We start from the raw sequence: 20,354 nt of genomic DNA, 5'->3' as shown, positions 1-20,354 counted from the left end.
AAAAAGGAAACTGCTGTGGAGTTGCATATTTAGTACAGCTTGCCAGGGGACTAGAAATATTTCTAATGCATTTGAAAACACTAAAGCAGCTTATCAGGGACATGTTCTTTCCCAGCTCCTGGACATTTTTGCACTTACATTCAAGTTAAAACAACTTGGACAGCCTTAGTCCATGATTATGCAATCATTGCAAATAAGTGACTGTTGGACAGGCAGTATGAGGAGTTGTCCCCCATGAGAAATAAAAGCAGGTCAGTCATGGGTCTGTAGAATAAATCTTAGAGGCTGAGAACAGAAGAGAGACGTACAGCACATTGAAGAGGCATAGCGATCTTAGAGGTTGCTCTGTTAAAATTAAGAGCAGTGAGTGGGTAGCAAGGTCCACAGCTCATCTGGAAAGAGGGTTAATGTTGAAGCAAGGAAGCATGAAGTAGCAGTTGAGTATGAAGGGACATTACTGCAGGGAACATTCTCTACGAGCTCTGGTAAGGAAAGAAGTTAAGTGAGGTCTTCTGCAAGCAGCAAAGCTGCAGGGATCCTGGGTGCCAGCAGTGCTTCACTTTGTGTGCTGCTGGGGCTCTGGGAAAGGAGGGTGGACCTGCTGCAAACTCAGGGGGTTGTTTGTTACCTCCCTAAACCCTTGAGATTAACACTGGTCATAAAGTAACTGAAAAATGTTCTCATACCTGCAGTACATGCAAGCATTAAAGCTAATTCTGATCAAATGCTTAGTCAGAGATTTAGTAAGTGCTGGTAATTCAAGAAGAGGCCAGAGAGTGGAAGACTCTTCAACATAGAGTAGGTGATAAAAAGACAGTAAATAATGAGGACAAATGTAGCAACACAGAGGCAGGCTTAGAACATTTAAATCTTAAAGATTGCAAGGACAGTTCAAAACTGATAAATGTAGAATAATGTGGCTTATGAGTCGTCACATACTGTAAATGTTTGCGGCTTGTAAAATATGACCAAAAAAGGGGCAAGAAAGTTGAAAGATAAGTCTGTTAATATTATTTATGAATAATGAGAAGTAAAGTGAATGAGTAGAGGAAAGAAAGGCTATGTATAAAATAATGAAGACTTTGATGAGTTTTTTATCACACAAATCTGTGTGCTTGATAAAATATGACGACAGAGTAAAGTCAGCAGACAGGTCTGTGTGGAATGAATAAACAGGAGTATGGGAATAGTGTACTGAATAATGATGACTCTTAGGGGTCTCTCTGTCTCACACTAGTGTGTGTTGTAAATATGTGGAGTGGACTAATAAAGGGACAAGCAGGTCTGTTGATGTTAGAAATATGAAAAAACAATAGAAATGGGTATTTTCTGCTCTGACAAATCAAAGAGTAATTGAACCAGGCTGTTCTGTTGAGTGAGTTTTGTGAGTCTGTTGAGACACACAAGAGCTTGATTGCCCTCAGTGGAGCAGCAGGTTTTGCCCAAAAATAGGATTACAACCAATTTAGTTAGTGTAGAAAACAAACAGGTGGTAAATCAGAGCTCTGTCTTGCGTACTGGCAGTAGTGCAGCCTCTCCCATTCCTTTGGGATTTATCAGCATCTTTGCTGAAAATCAGCATCTCTCTGTGTCCTGGGAGCATGGAATTCGTATTAGCGGCTGTGGTGAATTGGTGTACTTGCAAAGGAGTTAATTTTTACCAGCTGCATATTCTCATATGGACAGTAGGAAAAACTTGCCATGAGAAAAGCACTGATACAGAAACATTAGAATGGGTTACTTGGTGAGGTTATAGAGTTAGACAAGCATGGGTCTGGAGTAATGTAGGTAGAGTTGATCTTACCTGAGGCAAAGGAATGGACAAGATAAAGTCTTGTATTTCCTTTCAGCTTTCATTTTCTATGATTCTGTGATCCTCCAATTAGATCCACTTAGTAATGAGTTCACTTTCCTGTCTGTTGAATTTGATGTGTTCTGTTGTATTGCCATATTCCAACCTCTTTACAGGAATGGGAGGATTTTTATGTTGGAAAGTGAGCACAAGTCCAGCCCATCCCAGAGGGAATTTAAAAGGGCATAACTTGCGATGAGGGATTGAGAAAAATGTATGTTACACTTGGTTAGGTGCTTTTTGAATTCGCCTAGGTAACTTTCTGAAGTTCACTGAAGACCGTGTGTCTCACTGCTGCCTTATAACATTAGTTGAGCTTTTTTTCTAATAGACAGCAATCCCCCTTTCTTAGCAGCAGAGAATGAGGCTTCATTCTTCCCTTTCACAAACTATCAGCTCCTAGAGCTGCAGCAAGCTAAATCATGCTATCAGTGAAACCTTTGCAGTGCAACTGAGTGGTAGAACAAACGGTATGGTGAAATATATTCTTGATACACCAGCCGTTCATGGGAGAGTCTTCATGAGATACTGGTTTTTCAAATCAATGTTTTGGACTTGTTTGAAATTTCATTCAAAATCAACAGTCACAATGATATCAGAGTAGTTCTATCTGTCAGGGACAGAAGTATAGCACAGTTTGTGAAATCAATGCCCTTTTCATGCTCCCGATGTGTCTAACATGTTGCCTTCTATTCTTTCTGTTACAGACGGGCGTGTGTCATTCGAGGCCAGGTGGTAGCAATAGATGGAACACCTTTGGTTGGAGTGAATGTCAGTTTTCTACACCACAGCGAGTATGGATACACCATCAGCCGACAAGATGGAAGGTCAGACTTTCATTTATTGTCTTTAACTTAGATTTGATTTAACTTAGATTTGGTTTAGATTTGCATAGCTAGGGACAACTGCCACCTTATATTCATGTCCAGAATTTCAGAAATATCATTGTTCATAGTGTGGATCGAGGATGGCATCTAGCCCTCTACTCTGGGAGCACATTCTGTGAGAATTCTCTGTGGTAAAGGGATCAAAGAAAAAAGAGAAGAGAAAACCTGAACAGCCACAAGATTGCAGTGACATTCAAACACCTGGAGTAAAAAATGTGACAGCAATGCTGTAACAGCATCTTCTTGACATTTGGATATTTTCATTAGTCAGGTTTTCCATAAAATTCCCCATCTTCCCTCTTTTTTTTCTGTTAAGTGTGAATCTTCCAAGTAGTTTATTGAGGTGTCTGTGAAATTAATTCCTTTAGTAGATCACCTGAGCCACACAAGTGAAAGTGAGGACAGACTCTTTCCAGAACCAAAATGGTTAAATTTCTGTTCTGCAATGACTCTTGAGAAATCTTGGCTTTGCTTTCTGGAAGGGGGAAGGTATTCAGTCCTCAAAGAGAGACGGAGTTCCTATACGTTCTATATTGCATTCCAGGTTTGGCTGTCCATTTGCAATAACATCATGATTCACTCCTGAACTTGAATTAAGCTGCTATGGGCAGTTTAAAACTTCATCTTCCTTGGCTGTGTTGTGAATTACAAGAAAGCAGAGCCTATCTTCCAACAGGGAAAGGCTGTCATTTGTCACAGTTTCTACAATTATTTTTTGTTGTTGTTTGGCTTTGTCAATTTATAAAAGTAAGGAGCCTGCATATTTATTTTACCTTAGTTTATTGATTTTCAGATCGCACTACTGAAAGTTAATAGTTATCATTTCCTCTTTAGACTAACCTGGATAAAGTTTTTGCATTAAAATATGCTACCTGTGTTTCTCTGTGAATGTAATTGGTGTCATCTGGGAAATGTGATGAGATATGCATAATGAAGTCTGACTTCTTACCGCAGTGTGTTACCGTCAAAAGCCTCCATAATAGATGCATTCAATAGAGAGTGAAGTGTCCATTTGCATATTACCTTGTGTTGCCTGACTGTGGGTGTCAGAAATTGAGACTCTGTATATTGGGCCTTCTGTGTCTCATGGTTTGCAGCCCAGATATGCTAAAGGTTCTTCACAACGGCTCCCAGAGGATGACCTGCCTTGTGGACAAGAGCTGATTTCAGTTCTCACTGCAGTTAGTCAGTGTGTTTCAAAAAAAGGGTCATATCCTACACAGAGGGGTCTCCTGCTCGGCATACTCAACCTTTTCCTTCTGCTACTTTTATATATGCTAATAGAGATAAGGTCTAACAGGCTTTAAGACTTCTTATTCTGCAGGGTGTACCTGCATAGATTAGGAGTAGCTTCCCTTTTCTGGACTAGGAATTTGTTTTCCTATAAACCAAAGTAACTGGGTCCACACTTCAGTTATAGATGACTCGTTAGTATTAATTCTAGTTGATAAATAGAGGGAAGGTAGGCCAAGTAACAGTGAAGTACTGTACCTTACGATTGATGCATAGAAAGAGAAAGCACAGAGAGGTAAAGCTTCTTCGTGAATGCCAAGGTGACACCAGGAAGGTATACTTGAATGATTTCACATAGTAAATCTAGGGCTGTAATGAGCAGCATAAAGTTTTTGTGTTTAATGCATTGAAATTTGTGGCAATGCAATGATAAAACGAAACAAAGGAATTGGTTTTCTCTTTTCCAGTTTCGACCTTGTGGCTGTTGGAGGCATCTCTGTCACTCTAGTTTTTGACAGATCTCCTTTCATATCTGAAAAAAGGACACTTTGGTTGCCTTGGAATAGATTTATCATCGTAGACAAAGTCGTAATGCAAAGAACAGAGTCAGACACACCATCTTGTGACATCAGTAGTTTTATCAGCCCCAATCCGATTGTGCTCCCTTCACCCTTGACAGCATTTGGAGGGTCCTGTCCTGACAGAGGAACCATTATTCCAGAGCTACAGGTAATGAAAAGACTTTCAAATTAGCAATTTGTTAGATTAAGAACAAGGCTTAGACAATTTTAGACGATGATGATACCAGATAGTGAGCAATTAACTGCTGTGGTGTTATTCAGAATGACCCTAATGCATGTCTCTTTAGCACTGTTTCACGGGATGCTTTTCTCTTTTTTTTTCTTTACCTTTATTTTTTATTAATAATTTAAGATGCTTTATTTCTTACTTCCAAGTATACGAAAGTGAGGAGTTCTGACGAAATGTATTATTGATATCCTGATTTATTTCTGGTGATGCACAAAACCATTCATAGATTACAGATAAACAGTACAGCTTCCCCAATACACCAGTCTGAGACATAACCCAAGACTCTTTAAAGATTCCTAGGCATGTTTCATCTGTTTGCATCTTCCAGTTCTTTACAATGGCATCTCCAACTAGATGTTAGCTTCTTGGGTTTTATTACTTTCTTTCCAAGGGAGAGCAATTTTAACAGCATCTTTAAGATTGTTTTTCTTTAAATGTCTTTTTTCTTGACACTCCTTTAAGTGTTTAGAAGCAATTTCTAATTAATCTTGAATTTAACTCTTATTTGGGACTTAAACAAGGTTGTATAAGTCTAACACCCAACAAAATACAACTGCTCAAGTTTCAGATCATGTTAATCCCCATAGTGTGTTGTTTGAGCAGTGAGCTCAAGCAATAAGGTCTCTTTTGGGTTCTCTTTACATTTCACTGAGAAAGTCTAGAAGATATTTTGGAGGCTACCTGTAGACATGAGTGTTTCCAACCTTTTCTCTTTTTCTTCTGAAAGTGTTGCTACTGATTAAGAGCCTTTATTCTACACCTAAGAGACCTCTGATGGAATTAATTTATGTCTAAACATCTCCATAACTATTAAAGAATGTAACGTTTGAGCCAGGTGATGTCCATAGTGTTGCTTCACAAAACATACTAAGTGAAACTAATGAACATAAATTAACTGATGCACACTAGTGAGAAAACACTGGGTCACATTACTCCACACTCCACATTCCTGGGTCTTCAAACAGCAAGGTACCCAAAGATGCAGTCTACTCAGAGAGGACTGTCCTTAGTCCTTTTTTTTTTTGTCATTGGAGGGTTCTTTTAGAGTTAAGTTTCATTGTAGAGTACTGGGAAATGAACAAAAAGTATTCCAGACTAATAGAAGGAGCTGTATTAGCACGTATTAATGCATGGATATTTCTTTCTGCTTTTCTGTTAAAAAATGAAAAGGGATGTCAGATGTATGACAGAGGGGGCAGCTGGGATGTCAGCAGGAAAGAAGGGGAACACTGCAAATCAGGAACAATAAAGGGAGCAGGATTTCCCTGGCAACACTACATTTCATATGTCAAAACGACAATTGCTGGCAGGCCTCCAGCTGTACTGCAGCAATCTGATGACAGTAATACTGTTGCAATGTGTAAATAAAATTGTGTTGAATGTGAACTAAGCTATTGTTAAACAAGAAAAATCTAAAAACTAGGAAAGATAAACCAAACAGTTTGTATTTTTCCAACCCTGACAAATTTAACATTGTGACAGGTTGGCTTGTTATTATGGAAATACACTAAAAACAGTGACATTATGAACCACAGTCTGATTTTCAGAGGCATTTGAGTGACTGCAGTGGCATCCTTCAGAAAGCTGCTCTCTTCTCTTGCCTGCTCTTCCTCACAGAAGAGGAGATCACAAGAGCTAAATCCCTTTTTGTAGCTCCAAGGCCCACATCATTCAAAAGGTCAAGGCCGAGTTTTTCTTTTTCCCTCACAAGCTCGCAGTCTTTGCAGTCCTTCTAGTTGCTGAGGGCTTATCTTCATTGCAGCCAGGAATTGATACTATCCCGTAGCGGGCATATCCAAGCCAGCTCTAATCCATGTGATTCAGACAGCGGCACTGACAGCAGCGCCGTGGGACTGGAATTCTGTTGCACACCCTGGGGACTTACCTGTTAGCTAGATGACTCTGATGCCCAGCCTCTTTCATCTCCACTGCTGTGTGTCCCCAGTTAGCTTGTTAGGTTCTTTATGCTGCGCCTTCATATGCCATGCCTGCTCTTGCTGGAGCTTAGCCTTACTGCAAGCTCTTCTGCACAGAAGGTGGTTTAGCAGGAAGGTTCATTTTCTTTCTTAGTTCTCCCAATTTAGAGTTATTACTTCCAAAGCAGGATAATATCCTCAAGTCATAATACCTAAAGTATGTGCCTATTTAGAAAAGGTTTTAAATTGTTTTCTGGTTAAGAATACTTCTTAAGTAAACTGAATAATAAGCCAAGGTAAAGCTGTAGAACTCATGTATGAATGTGTCCACAGAGGCAGCATTTGCAACTCAGTAGATTAGAATAAAGCATTAGAGAAAGAGGCTGTTTATCAAAATAGACAGACCACCACCCAGTAAGTTGACCAAGCAGTTTCCAGAGTTGGACATTTTGTCATACGTCTGGTGACTTTCTTGCTGCAATACACACAGAAGACATCAGTGGTTTAAGTGGTACTGTTTTCACACTGTGATTGTGAAATGTAAAATAAGCACCCCCTGTTATTATTATAATTTTGCTTTTCTCTTGGCTATGGATACAATTACATGTTTTTTTCCCAAGGTGGTCCAAGAGGAAATCCCAATTCCTTCAAGTTTTGTGAAGTTGAGTTATCTCAGCAGTCGAACACCAGGGTATAAAACATTGCTGCGCATTATTTTGACACACACAACCATCCCTCCTGGAATGACAAAAGTCCACCTGATAGTTGCCATTGAAGGACGTCTGCTTCAAAAATGGTTTCCTGCTGCAGCCAATTTGGTATACACGTTTGCCTGGAATAAGACAGATATATATGGACAGAAGGTTTCTGGTCTAGCTGAGGCAATGGGTAAGTAGAATCATCTTGATGGAAGCAGAAGGCTCACAAACATTAAGCCAGGAAAATAAAGGCTTATACATTTAGTTGGTTCACTTACATTCTTTTAAATCAAATGCCTTCTTAGCTGAAGTGACTTGTATGATTTCCCAAGAACATTTATTTTCTTGTTCTTCCAATGTCATCTTTCTAATTTAATCAATTTGAAAATCCTGTTTTCCCTCAGAGAATGGTTATGTACTGACGGCATTATATTCACCTGTCTTTGTTTTTGAATGTTACTTTGAATATGACCTTTGGTGTGTCATTGTTTCTGTCATTTTTTGGCTGTGACATTTAACATGTCATTTCTGCTTAGGGTTTACAAAATTTTAACTTTTAGGCATCCTTTCTTACTACGTTTCACATCCACAACAGTTAAAACTAATTGATTTGTTGTTTAAAGATGTTTATATGAAAATCATGATGTTTCATAGGCTTTCTTTATCAAGCAGCACAAGCAGCTCTTCTGAGAATTGCTGCAGAAGCACTTGTCTGTGCAAATACATTTTATTTAGCCAACCTTATTTTTCTAATTAATTTTATGATTTGGTTTTAAAAGGCTTTCTTTTTTCTTTTTAATCTAATTTGGGGTTATGTTGCTTAATGGACTAATCTTATAGATACTTTCCCTTAAGATTATTTACCTTACCAACAAAACTTAGTATTGTGAGTAAGCCCTATTCACTTCCCTAGCAGTTTTGGTTTGCCTTTCAAGTCAGAGGAATTACAGCAAGCAGCATTGGCAGGATCAGGCTATAAAACAAGAATAGAAAGGGCTACATGGAGCTATCTACCCTCGTGAGGAATATGTATCATTCTGTAAATTGAAAGTGCTGTTCTGAGGGGCAGCCAGAAGGTCTCTCCAGGATCTACAACAGGCAGTGTGCCTGCAGATTTGCCTCTACAAAGCCAAAAGGTGCTGTCCAGGCTCTGCAAGCCCTGCAGCTTCTGGAGCATGTACTGCATGACTGCATTACCGTGTGCTCCAAGCCAGGCAGTCTGTGAGGCAGCTGCATGGAGAGGTTGTGAGAGAAAGGTGGATTATAGAACTTTCCTAGTCATTTCTGGTTAGGGAATGGTACAGACATAGCTGCTGGTGTCCACGAAGGATTATGAGACCAAGACATGGAGTATGATTTGCATCACATAATGCACATAGGAATATATCATAAAATACATCAGAGCTTATTTGAGGTCTGTGGTCCACAGTCTACTTCAACAGCTACAACGAAGGGCTGCTGCCAGGAGGGATGTTCCCACATTCCTTTTATCTGGGCCACCACTAACATTCATTTGATCATGAAATGAGCCAGATCAGGAACAAATTCATCTGAAAACTGAAGCAACCAGATAATAAGTGATAAATTTTCAGCTTCATTAGTTTCCTGATCTTCTATAGATGCTGGTACAGAAGCACAGGTTTTGTTCTTGCAGCCATAGCTCACACATCACATTGGCCTAAAGTGATCAAAACTCCACCCTTAAAGCAAGGTCTCCTGAATTACTGCATCCTCTATCTTATCTGGAGCTGATCTATCACATCTGCAGAAGGGTGGACGACTTTTCAGTTGTCCTTCAGGGCAGGAGTACTCTTTTCAGCCTGTCTGGCTTATGAAACTCCCTTGTTAGGCAACAGTTCTAGCCCTAGCCCCTTGCAGATACAGATGCCTGCTAGTGTTCTGCAGTGAAAGAAGGTCTCAGATGGGCTGCTGGGTTCACTTACACATACTTGTGTAAATCCAGAAATGAAACAAAGTCCCAGCGTGCCTTTTGGCACTGCCCTGGGTGATCAGGCAGGACCAGATGGGTCATGGGTGCCATTTGGGCCTTTCCTCAGCATTCCGGGTCTGTCACTGCATAGTATCACTAATATGTTTGAGAGGGAACAGTTGTGTCTGCCTGCTCCCTCTACACCATTTAATAGTCTTCTGATGATCATGAAGTCCAGTAAATACCTGGATTTTTAAAACAATTAAAATCAAATACATAACATCTTAGAAAATGATACTGTAGTTACAGATTCCCAAACTGCACAAGCATAATATGTTGTCCTGGGTTCAGCTTAAACCACGACATATGTTTAAATATGAATAAAGCTTACACAATGGTGCTGCAGAACAACTTTAACATTATTTAATGGCTGCTTAATTTTTTTTTCTTTTCCTTAAATTTAGGTTAATTATGCTTCTTCCAAAATGGAAGCAAAAATCTTTATATTTTAAGTGCATTGTTAGCATGCTTTGTTAGATTCCAATAAAGCATTATTTCATTTGACACACTGTAGCGCTGAGGGACCTTTAGCTACATCCATTATATGAATTTTTGTCAAAATAATTTCCTCTGTCACTATATTACCAATATTTAATAATGCATTCTGTTCACTTTTCATTTTAATTAAATTGCAGCAGGTTGAAGTCCTGGAATTCAGGAATATAACCATCTGCTTTTGGTTTTATAAATTCTATAAACATCTTTATTTTAATTCAGCGTTATTGACAGCAACGATCACACAACCAGTTACAGAAAAGACTTTCTGAGCATATTTCCACACACAAGTGGTTGTGTTTAGATTTGTTGAAGATACATTTGCTGGTGTGCATCCAGTCCCCAAGTCCATAACAAGAGGCCATTTTCTCAGTTTAACAACTGAGATGATTAAATAATGGTTTTTGTTCTGGATAAAAAACCATCATGTGAATGTTGACATACAAAACGGTGGTGGTAAAGTCTGTGTCACCTTGTGAGTTAATATTGGAAAAGGAAGGATTTCAGGAGAAACCTCAATAAATGCTCTTGCATAACCCCGTACATTCTCAGTCATACTCCTGCAAGCCCTTGCATCCCACACAGCAGCAAGACGTGGTGGGCAAGGTCTAACCGTTCTGGTGTGAATATAAATCAGCACTCAAGCAGTCTTAGGTCTTCTCTGTTTATTGCTCTACTTGTTACTTTGGCTGAGTTATTCATTGTTCAAAGAATTAAGATGCTGATAAGCAGAAATATTTCAGGAGAGGTTCAAGTAGAGGTACTGGCCTGTTTAACTGTCTTTTATTTAATATTTTGGCAGCAGCCCCTAAACTGTGACATGCTGGCACTACTAATGACTTATTGTTCATTCTTCTAAATAATAGATTTTTGATACAGCTGATTTCAGTAAATCTTCTGAAGTCCATTTGAACACTGCAGAAAATGGTACTGCTGGCTGTTAGTGTCCAAAAACATAGTCAATACAGTTCTCCTTCATGCAGTAAAATCTTGGCTACCTCAGAAAAGGGCTATAAATTAATTTGAACAGAAAGCAGCAAGAAGATGGTCATTTCACTTACAAAATTATAACATTTTGCAAAACCTGCATGTAACAAAGCACACGCTTATTTTTCAAGTTGCAGTGCAGTAACTTGGTTGACTTTAGAGTTGTGCTTTGCCTTGGTGACTTTGCATGCAAAATGATTGATAGAAAATTTTCATGGTAATGGTACATCAGTACCTGAAATTCATGGTTCAGGAGACCCTGCTTTCAGGTAACACAGATATTCCTTTTTGGAGCATAGACTTCATATGTGTAAGTATATGTAAAAACATGGTTGTAAACACACAAAGTGAGTGATGAGCAGGGACAAAAAAGCAGCTATGAACAATAACTGTGAGAGCAGGGAAAGTGAACTTCTAAGAAAGGGGATGATAACCTCTAGAGGGTGTTTGGCAGCTCAGAAACATCAGCTGTAGGCAGGGAATAGCAGACACTTTACAGTGTTAGCTACAGCGCTGGTTAATATGTCACTGTGGATCCTTTGGCACACATTCTCAGATGATGTATATTGTTATACCTCCTCGACCCAGATAACAGTGTGGTACCTTAGAGCAGCTGATGAATTGTCCTATGGGTCTGCAATGGTTCACTGAGCAAGGCTGAGGGATTTTGCAGTTATGGGTCTTTACTCTTTTCAAGTATACACGTCTGACCCTGGATTGGATGTGTTAAGTGCATGAATGGAGTAAAGATGCTAACATGTAGGTGGCAAGTGTGAGATTGCTTCATGGGAAAAATCTGACCTTTATCTTCTCTGTGCATTAACACCTAGAAAATAGCATGTTCAGTTACTGAACCTTGATGGCTCATCCCAGCAGAGGATGTGGCTGTTCTGGAAGAAGCTCCGTGCCCCCAGTTGGGCACTATAACCAGGGAGCTACCCAGAAACATTGCCAATGTTAGTCATAAGAGCTGCAGTAACAGGATTGGACAGGGTGGCTGCTGGACCCCGAGACTGAAACCTCTAATGTTTGAAACATGCAGTATTTACAGTACATAAGGAGATTTGAATTTTACAAGTCAGAGTTTAGCTGCTGCAGAAACAGGATCTTTCTGCTAAAATGATGAAGCAGCTCACAATGAAGTTGCTATAAGGAGCAGCTTTCAGTTTGCCTTCAACATTTGTCTTACAAACACAAATGCTCCCTGCTACAGCCGGTCAAAATATTTTCATTGAATGCAGTAATGGTGTTTAGATGGTATTAAAACTATTTATGGTTCAAATAAAGTGTACCTAAAGCTACGACACAGAAGTGAGAAGAAAATTTTGAAAATATCAGAAAACTGTGGGTTTATAAATATTTTTATATTGTATCTTAAAATATTTTTGAAGACTTTTTTATTTTCAAAAGGCTGAACTATCAACATTTCCTAGATAAAATTTTGGGATGTTGTGTCAAAATAACAGTCTTCCTTTATGAATGAGTTGCACTGGAATCTGAAAGGGTTAACTGGAGGAGATAAGGACACTTAATAAATAAATAAACAAATAAATTGGTGTATTAGAGATATCAGGATTGAATTTTGAAGAGTTTTATTGGTAGGTTCCTTTTGTACTGAAGTACTAAAGGGCAGGGGCTTTTTTGGTCAGTTTGAGCACCCCCCAAAAAACACGATCCTTGGGGAGATTCAAGATTTTCAGCAGGTGTTTTGGCCAGCTGGAGGGGGGAGCCATGTGATGTGCAAGCCTGTTAAGATAAATGTTTCATTCTAGGAATTTTCAGCTTGGCACTCCCTTTCTGCCTAGCTACAGTTTTTGCAATTAGCAAACAAATTGAAGCCAGTTTGTCCTAACATGGATTTTTTTTTTCTGTTTAAGCTGTTATTCAGGTAATTAGCAGAAATGCAATAAACAAAGCGAGGAGTCATTGGAGGAGATTTATACTCTTAAGAAATCCATAACTGATACACCAGACAATTTTCTGCACTGAAACACTTAGGAACTGTAGCTGTAATAACATACTCATCACATAAAACCCTTTTTTAAAAATAACACCATTCAACAATAGTAATCAGGGAGAGGAAAATTTATGGCATCATTGCTTGACAGATGACTGTTAAAACCTGGAATGAAAAATTACCTAGTAGTTCACAGAGGAGAAGGTAGACTGATAGATCCTTAATTATTTGTTTGCAGTGTCTGTGGGATATGAATATGAAACATGTCCTGATTTTATTCTGTGGGAGAAGAGAACAGTAATCCTTCAAGGCTTTGAAATGGATGCTTCAAATCTGGGAGGCTGGTCTATAAACAAACACCATGTATTAAATCCACAAAGTGGTAAGTCCTTCCTTTATTAACTGACCACGCAGAAGAAGAATACAAATTTTAAAGGAATTAATTGTTCTGATTTTAAGCATTACACTTCCTAATGTGTAATCCTCTTTGAATGTGCACCCTCATTTATTGAGAGCTGAACAGTAAATGCCATCCAAAAGGATATTTTTAATGTCCTGGCTCCCAGGTATTAAACATTAATATCACTATCTCTCGCGATCGCTAATACATTGAGGTCATTTGGATGGAAAAAGGGCATACTAATTTTGGTTCCTTCTCACACTGTTGTGTAGAAGTACCACATTGTAGGTCAGATTATAGTGTGTTATATACTCAGTGAAGTGTCTACATCACTAATTCATCCTGTGACTAGCATCAGTTAGTAGCATCACAGCGCTAGGGAGCCAAACCATGTGTGAAAACAGGCTGGCTGACAGAGGTAGCACTTGGGAAACCACGCTGCAGTCTGGTATGCAGAGGCTTTTGTGGCTGCCCACTCTGTGGAGAAGCACAGAAAGTTATTCTTCAAGACAAGCAATTCAGTACCTTTTGAAGCATTAGAAAAAAAAAACCTAAATGCTTTTGGTGTCATAACATCAACCCTGCATAGAGATATTTCAAGCATAGAGATATTTCAAGCATAGAGACTTGAATCTGTTTCCTTATTGCTTTTATTCCTGGGTTTTTTTCTTTCCCTCTCTTAACATCTATAATCAGGAACTAGAGGGATTGAATTATTAAAAACAATACTGGCAAATAAATTATGGTAACTAGAAAACTATTTTTGTCAATAAGCAAATATCTCATTATCTGGGAGAAGAGAATCTTGGGGTCAGATTTCAGCACTTGTAAATCAGCGCAGTATTGGATTCAGTCAAGTTCTCTCAATTTGCTCCAGCTGAGAGTCGGTCCACTAAAATCCATTTCCATCTGCAAACTTCTGTTAATGAAGATTCATGCACAGATGCATGGCTGTCAGGTTTTTACAAGTTCTGCAGTTGAATGTGCAGCTACAGTATAAATATTCCAAATACAAAAGGTCAGATTTAGTTTGTAAATTATCTGGATTTCTGTTTTGATTTAAAATAGTTTGACATTTTAAACAGCGGTTGTTTCATACCCTGTCTTATTGGTTTGTATAGATTGTCTCTTTTAAATGCCAGCTATTGACATTTAACACAAAGAGAAATCTGACCTCAGTCAGCTCAGCCCCCAACTGTGAACCCCATAGTCGACTCCTTAGTGCCAATTTACCACTTGCATAGTTTAATTTCAAGACTAAATTGCTGGCAGTAACTCCAGTTTATATGACTATCTGCTAACTGCAGCAGTTACTACTATAATTCACCCCATAGGCACTAACATGTTCTGAGATTTTGTAAAGTATACAATTATAATCTGAGCAGGACTAAATCATTTCTTTCCTGAGCACAGGGTATATGGTGACAAATTGCTTCCTAGCCCTGTCTCAGCTGTGAGGCTGATAATGCCAGAGAGTACTGACCTGCCAGCCACTCACCACCTCCTCCAAAACCTTCCAGGCTGCAGACGCTACCCCAGCCCAATATGAGGATGGGGAGAATGCAGTTTCATATATCTGCTCTTCTTCCTCATACGTCTCTGCTGTACTGGGGCATGATCAAAGCTGAAGCCGGGGGGAAGCTGCTAAACAAACATCTTTATCCATTACTCAAAGAGACACAGTCTGGGCAGGGAGGGCATAACCACATCTGACTTGAAATCAGTGGGTCTCTTCTGTTTACAGTTTGCATGTGAAAGCATCTCTGGTGAGGATGACACAGCCCAGCCAGAGCTCAGTGATGTCTCTGATGTGCCTCGTGATTATAATAGTCTTTCAGTATGCATGCCTGGCTCATATATAGGAACTAGAAAAGCAGTTAGGAGTAGAAAAACAATGACTGTACCATAGGTAGCACACACCTAACAGAGCAGCCTCTAGGCTTGTATTAAAGCAACAAAACCAAATAATGAGCTGTGCTAACAAAAGGATAAAAATGAGTGAGCTTCAGGTCTTATCTAGAAACCTGTGCACTGCTATTCTATTTCAGATATATAAAATGAACTTTAAATAAGGACTACAGTATGATTCAAGCTTAGAATTATACATTTCAGACTTATCTCCGTGCCTCCATGAGTGAAATGAAATGCACAAGTAGCCTTCTCAAGTATGAATATATTGAGATTTTTCCCTTTTAATTAAAGCATCCCTCTGTATATATGAAGAACTGCTCTTTTTAGAAGTGTGAAACTCGCATCTGGTTTTGAAACACTGTCACTGGATTAACTATAGAAATAGAATTGGAGTATAACATCATAAATGTCTATCTAAAATTGTTGCAAATTATGATTTTGTTTTCGAACTGAAACTAGAAGCACTTGGGGTTGGTTAACTAGTCTAAAAAGCTTATATTTCCAGGGAGACCTTAGAGTGCCTTCTAGTACCTAAACAGGCCTTCAATAAAGCTGAAGAGGGACTTCTACAAAGATACGTTGCAATACGACAAGGGGGAATGGCTTTAAACTAAAAGAGGGTAGATTTAGATTAGGAAGTTCTTCCCTGTGAGGGTGGTGAGGCCCTGGCACAGAGTGCCCAGAGAAGCTGTGGCTGCCCCCTCCGTGGCAGCGTTCAAGGCCAGGTTGGATGGGGCTTGAAGCAACCTGGTCTAGTGGAAGGTGTCTCTGCCCGCCTCTGCAGGGGGTTGGAACTGGTTGATGCTTTCGGTCCCTTCTAACCCAAACCCTTCTAGGATTCTATGATACCTAACTTCAGCCATTAAGCCTTGTCTTCCAGCCAGTCTGCTGCTGTACACATTTGTACTCAGAGACAGGGTGGCTATGCTTGCCTCCCTCAGCAGAAAGGCTGTTCATTTTAAAAATGGAACAAAATGAACCAAGTACAACAGAAAAGTTGTAACAATAGCTGCAGTTCTACAGAATTGCACTTCATGGCCCAGTCTAAGCTGTGGAGGTACCAGTACTGGCATGCAGAAACCACAGCAAGTAAAAACTGTGTTCTATTTCCAGATGTAAGTAAAAATGAAAGAAAGAAATTAAAAAAAGCTGTCCAGTTCCAGCAGCACAGACATAAAATAACATCTATTGTTCCAATGCGGCTGTCACTGGAAACTCAAGCTTTTTAAATGTGGATGGTTTTGCATCAGTCGGACTGTTAAGTTAACAAAGAAATGCATTCTCTCCTCTTTTCCCACATTTTTTCCCCTCCAGTTCAGAGGTGTGATCACTTCTAATTTGTGACACAATTAGAGTTCAGTTTTTCCTAACAAACACAAAGGTTTCGGTCAGTTTGGAAGATCTTCAGGGCATTTCTCATAATCAGGAAGAGAACACATACCATAAATACTAGTTCCCGTATAGAGTCCTTTTAAAGGCACCTATATCTCATGAATACAAATGAATGTGCTATTAACCGATTTTTCAGAGTATTCTTTGAATTAGTTTTTTCTTCTGATGGGCAAGTGTATTGATTCCATTTTTATTTATCTGGGGGAAGGAGGAGTAGTTTTACAGGGACTTTATGCTTAAAGGTAATTTCAGCCCCAGTGCAACACAGCATTAACTAAAATTAAAGCTGTAGTTCAAAAGCCTGAAATTAAGCACATACTTACATTTATTGACAGCAAAACATATACTCCAGAGCCCTAATTATTTACTGGCATTTCTATGAGGCAGTTGGAAGATTACCTTTGCATTGATAATTTCAGACAAAGGGCAGCATCTTCATACAGTAGTATTTTTATCTGGCATGTAAGGGAAGATGCAACCATTAATTTTACTGATGTATTTTCGCGATGCTTTTTTCAAGCCAGTGTTCAAACAAATATATGTAGTCTGTCCTCTATTGTTCAGAGATATTTTAAAAATGCAATCCCTTTCAAAGTAGCTGTAGCACACTCAGTAATTTCCAAGGAGAATCTGAGCTTCAGACTTACTTGAAAACCACAAATAGTTTGACAAAAGTTGGTAATAGTACATAAATGCATTTGCTCTACTTTGGGAAAACTCAGATGTGTCTCAACATATGCTTCCTGCAGCATCTAGAATATGCTCATTTTACAGCGTAAGAGTCCTCCAGAAAGTACTTCGCTTTGTGCTTATTCCTTTAATTGTGCCACTTTTCTGATGAAGTATTGTGCTTACAAAAAGAAATAAGAGATTTTGGACTGTGAGCTAGCATAATATCAATCTTCCATTCAGAAATAGCCAACTCATAACACGTCATTTTAAAGGTACTTCTTAGCTATGTTACCACAGTGTTATTTAAAATAAACACTACAGGTATCAGCTTGAAAAAAAATACATCTATGTACTGGTTCTGGTATCACCAATCTAGTAACTGGTTGGACTTTCAACAGTGTATGCTGTGGAGAAGTGCTGAAATACTGACACACAGGAAAGTTGTTTTAAACTTTATGGCAGAACATAATATATTCTTGCTGGTAAGACATTCACTTGTGCCTTGACTCTAAGTTGGCTTTGCTGCACTTGGCACCTTTTTATATGAAAGACTCGCATTTAAATTTGAATATTGATTTTGTACTGCCACTCAGTGCTCTTCTGTGAAAAATGCACAGTAGTGCTGCTATTAATCTCCCTTAATTAAATATTCAAACTGTCCAAGAAATTCCTCTGCTACCTAATAAAAATTTATGAATAAAATGAATATTAAAGTAGTAATCCCCAAGAAATCAGATAGCACTGCAATTAACAGTCAATTTGTAAGAGCATTAACCAACCATGAATTCTCCTCATGATGTTGGCTTTTAAAATAGCCATGAACCACAAATCAACAGAGTGGTGATGGTGAAGCCTGGGACTGAACACAGCTGGAAGAGATCTGTGGAAACCTGTGATAGTCTTTAAAAAATATGATGTCTGCTACTGTTTTGGTAATCTGGTCTTCTAGACTATTGCATAATCCAAAAATGCAGAATAATTTAAATGCTATATATTTGCTTTTTTTGGTCTGTTTTCTCCTCACTTTAGGAATAGTACACAAAGGAAATGGTGAAAACATGTTCATTTCCCAGCAGCCACCAGTCATCTCAACTGTGATGGGCAACGGACACCAAAGAAGCGTCTCTTGTTCCAACTGCAACGGTCTTGCACTCAACAGCAAACTCTTTGCCCCAGTTGCTCTTGCTTCTGGGCCTGATGGTAGCGTGTATATTGGTGACTTCAATTTTGTCAGACGGATCTTTCCCTCTGGAAACTCGATTGGCATATTAGAATTAAGGTAAAAAAATAATAGGCTTTCTCTGACTGGTGCTCATAATCCTGGCTGAACGCCTATGAAAATTACAATGAGGTCTTTTTTCTCTCAGGACTTCAAGAAGCAGCCACATTTGGTTGCATTGTGAGCAAATGTCTCACCAACTTTCAGACAGACTCATTGGAAAACTTATGCTTACTCTGAAGTCATCAGTTAAGAAGGCCAGCTTAGTGGCCTTTAGAACAGATTTTGCATAGCGAACTTCCACAAAGTGCAGAATGAATAGAGCTGATTTTTCTTACTGTGAGATTTTTCATGCTTTTTCTCCAAAAGTTAAAATATTCCAAGAGTATTTTTTGAAGAAAACCCCATAATTCAGTAGCAAATATGCAGAGTATCATGTCAAGGCACAGAATTGTGGCTGAAGATAGACTTACCCTCTTTAAAATGAATACAATTAAATAGTTCCCCATCTGTAAGAAAGGATGTAACTGGGTTTAAGCAGACAAGAGCAAACCTGGCACTGCAGTCTCACGGGTCACAGGCTGGGTCTGTGCCACCATTAACGTCTCCCCTGTAATTACGACTCCAGCTTCTGTTCCTTTTCAGGGCCAGAGGGGAAGGCAGGAAAATATCTGGACACTGATACTCTAAATTTCTCTTACTTAACAGCCATGAATCTCTGTCTAACTAACCCTGCTGGTGATGGTGCGTGTGCTGACTGTTCAGAAATAACTTGACAATGCACAGGCAGTGGAAAGGAAGCAGTTTGAGAGAAAGAAATAATACAGGATAAACAATGTTTTGTTATTGGGATAAAGCTCTGGGAGCAGTCAGGCAAAAAATGCAGTTCTCTTGGTGACTAACATTTCTTATATTTTTCTTTCTTTTTCTTCTAACCCTGAACTGATCTGTCTTGCTAGGAATAGAGACACAAGACACAGGTAAGAAAGACACAGGAACAGTAATATGTGAGCTATGCATGAGGAAACAGTCTTTTTAGAGATCCTTTTAGAAATCTGGATACAGAGGACTCTAATTTAATAAATACAAATGTTAATCACATTCACCTTTATTTATACTAGAGTAGGCTTGATTTGTTCCCTTTGAAGGAATGAAGCCTCCCTCTGAAAAAAATCAGCTTGCTGATCACCACAACTTTTAGTCTCCAAAAATGCAGGGGAAAGGTTTATTTTTACCAGGACGAATAAAATACTGTGTAAAAGGAGATAGAGTTTGGAGACCAGGAAAGAGAGAAGGCCACTGAACTTATTTTTGACTTCAAAAACAAACTTAGCACATTTGTTTTTCTTGTCATCAAGATTTTAATAAGAAATAGCAAACTTATTTAATAACTGATTAAAACAGGAACTAGGCTTTAAGGTTACAGGAAAAAAAAATCCTACAGGATAGAAATAACTTGTAGAAAGATTCATTGTAGATCCTAGTCTACTTGATAAAGCTTTTAAATAGGCTAATTTAAATAAACTCAGATGTAGATTGGTTTGCAAACTTCTGCATATGTAGCAAGTTTTTCCCATTTTTCCCCAATACTCTTGAAATGTAAATATTGTCCTATGCAAGGCTTTAAGCATAAACATCGTGAGTTTTCTAACAGCTGGTCTGTTAAATGTAACAAGAAGGATGACAGAAAATGTATCCACAAGGAGATTATATAATGAACCATGGTTCTTTGCAGGTTTTACATGATAAAGAATGTTTATTTAACATCTTAAATTTTCCTTTCAACTTTTTCCACTGAAGTATTTAATTAAAGTCATCTTTTGTCTGCCTGGTCTCTTCTGAGCTCACTCCAGAGCACGATTCTTAATGTTTCCAACAAAATGTTATAATGGTGGCGATACATAATTTGGCATTAGTTGCTTTTACCTCATCCTT

The 20,354-nt window shown here is 38.7% G+C and overlaps 1 protein-coding gene across 8 annotated transcripts in view; it reads left to right on the top strand.

Moving 5' to 3' along the window:
* TENM1 (teneurin transmembrane protein 1) overlaps window positions 1–20,354 on the top strand; it is a 579,532-nt gene that overhangs the window by 500,940 nt on the left and 58,238 nt on the right. For 7 of the 8 annotated variants that reach the window (XM_061446104.1, XM_061446106.1, XM_061446107.1 and 4 more), the window contains 6 exons: window positions 2,560–2,679; window positions 4,440–4,701; window positions 7,319–7,586; window positions 13,064–13,207; window positions 18,230–18,479; window positions 19,379–19,399. In XM_061446104.1, coding sequence (XP_061302088.1) covers window positions 2,560–2,679; window positions 4,440–4,701; window positions 7,319–7,586; window positions 13,064–13,207; window positions 18,230–18,479; window positions 19,379–19,399 — 1,065 coding nt within the window. The remainder of the gene's footprint in view (window positions 1–2,559; window positions 2,680–4,439; window positions 4,702–7,318; window positions 7,587–13,063; window positions 13,208–18,229; window positions 18,480–19,378; window positions 19,400–20,354) is intronic. The other variant, XM_061446110.1, reaches the window with a different exon arrangement.

The sequence above is a fragment of the Pezoporus flaviventris genome, unplaced genomic scaffold (assembly GCF_033815535.1).
Source record: "Pezoporus flaviventris isolate CSIRO_AGI_PZ_B2104156 unplaced genomic scaffold, CSIRO_AGI_Pfla_v1 ptg000005l, whole genome shotgun sequence".
In the NCBI taxonomy this organism is placed as follows: Eukaryota; Metazoa; Chordata; class Aves; order Psittaciformes; family Psittacidae; genus Pezoporus; species Pezoporus flaviventris.
Note: the sequence above shows the minus strand (reverse complement) of the source record. Positions and strands in the feature narration are given on the sequence as shown.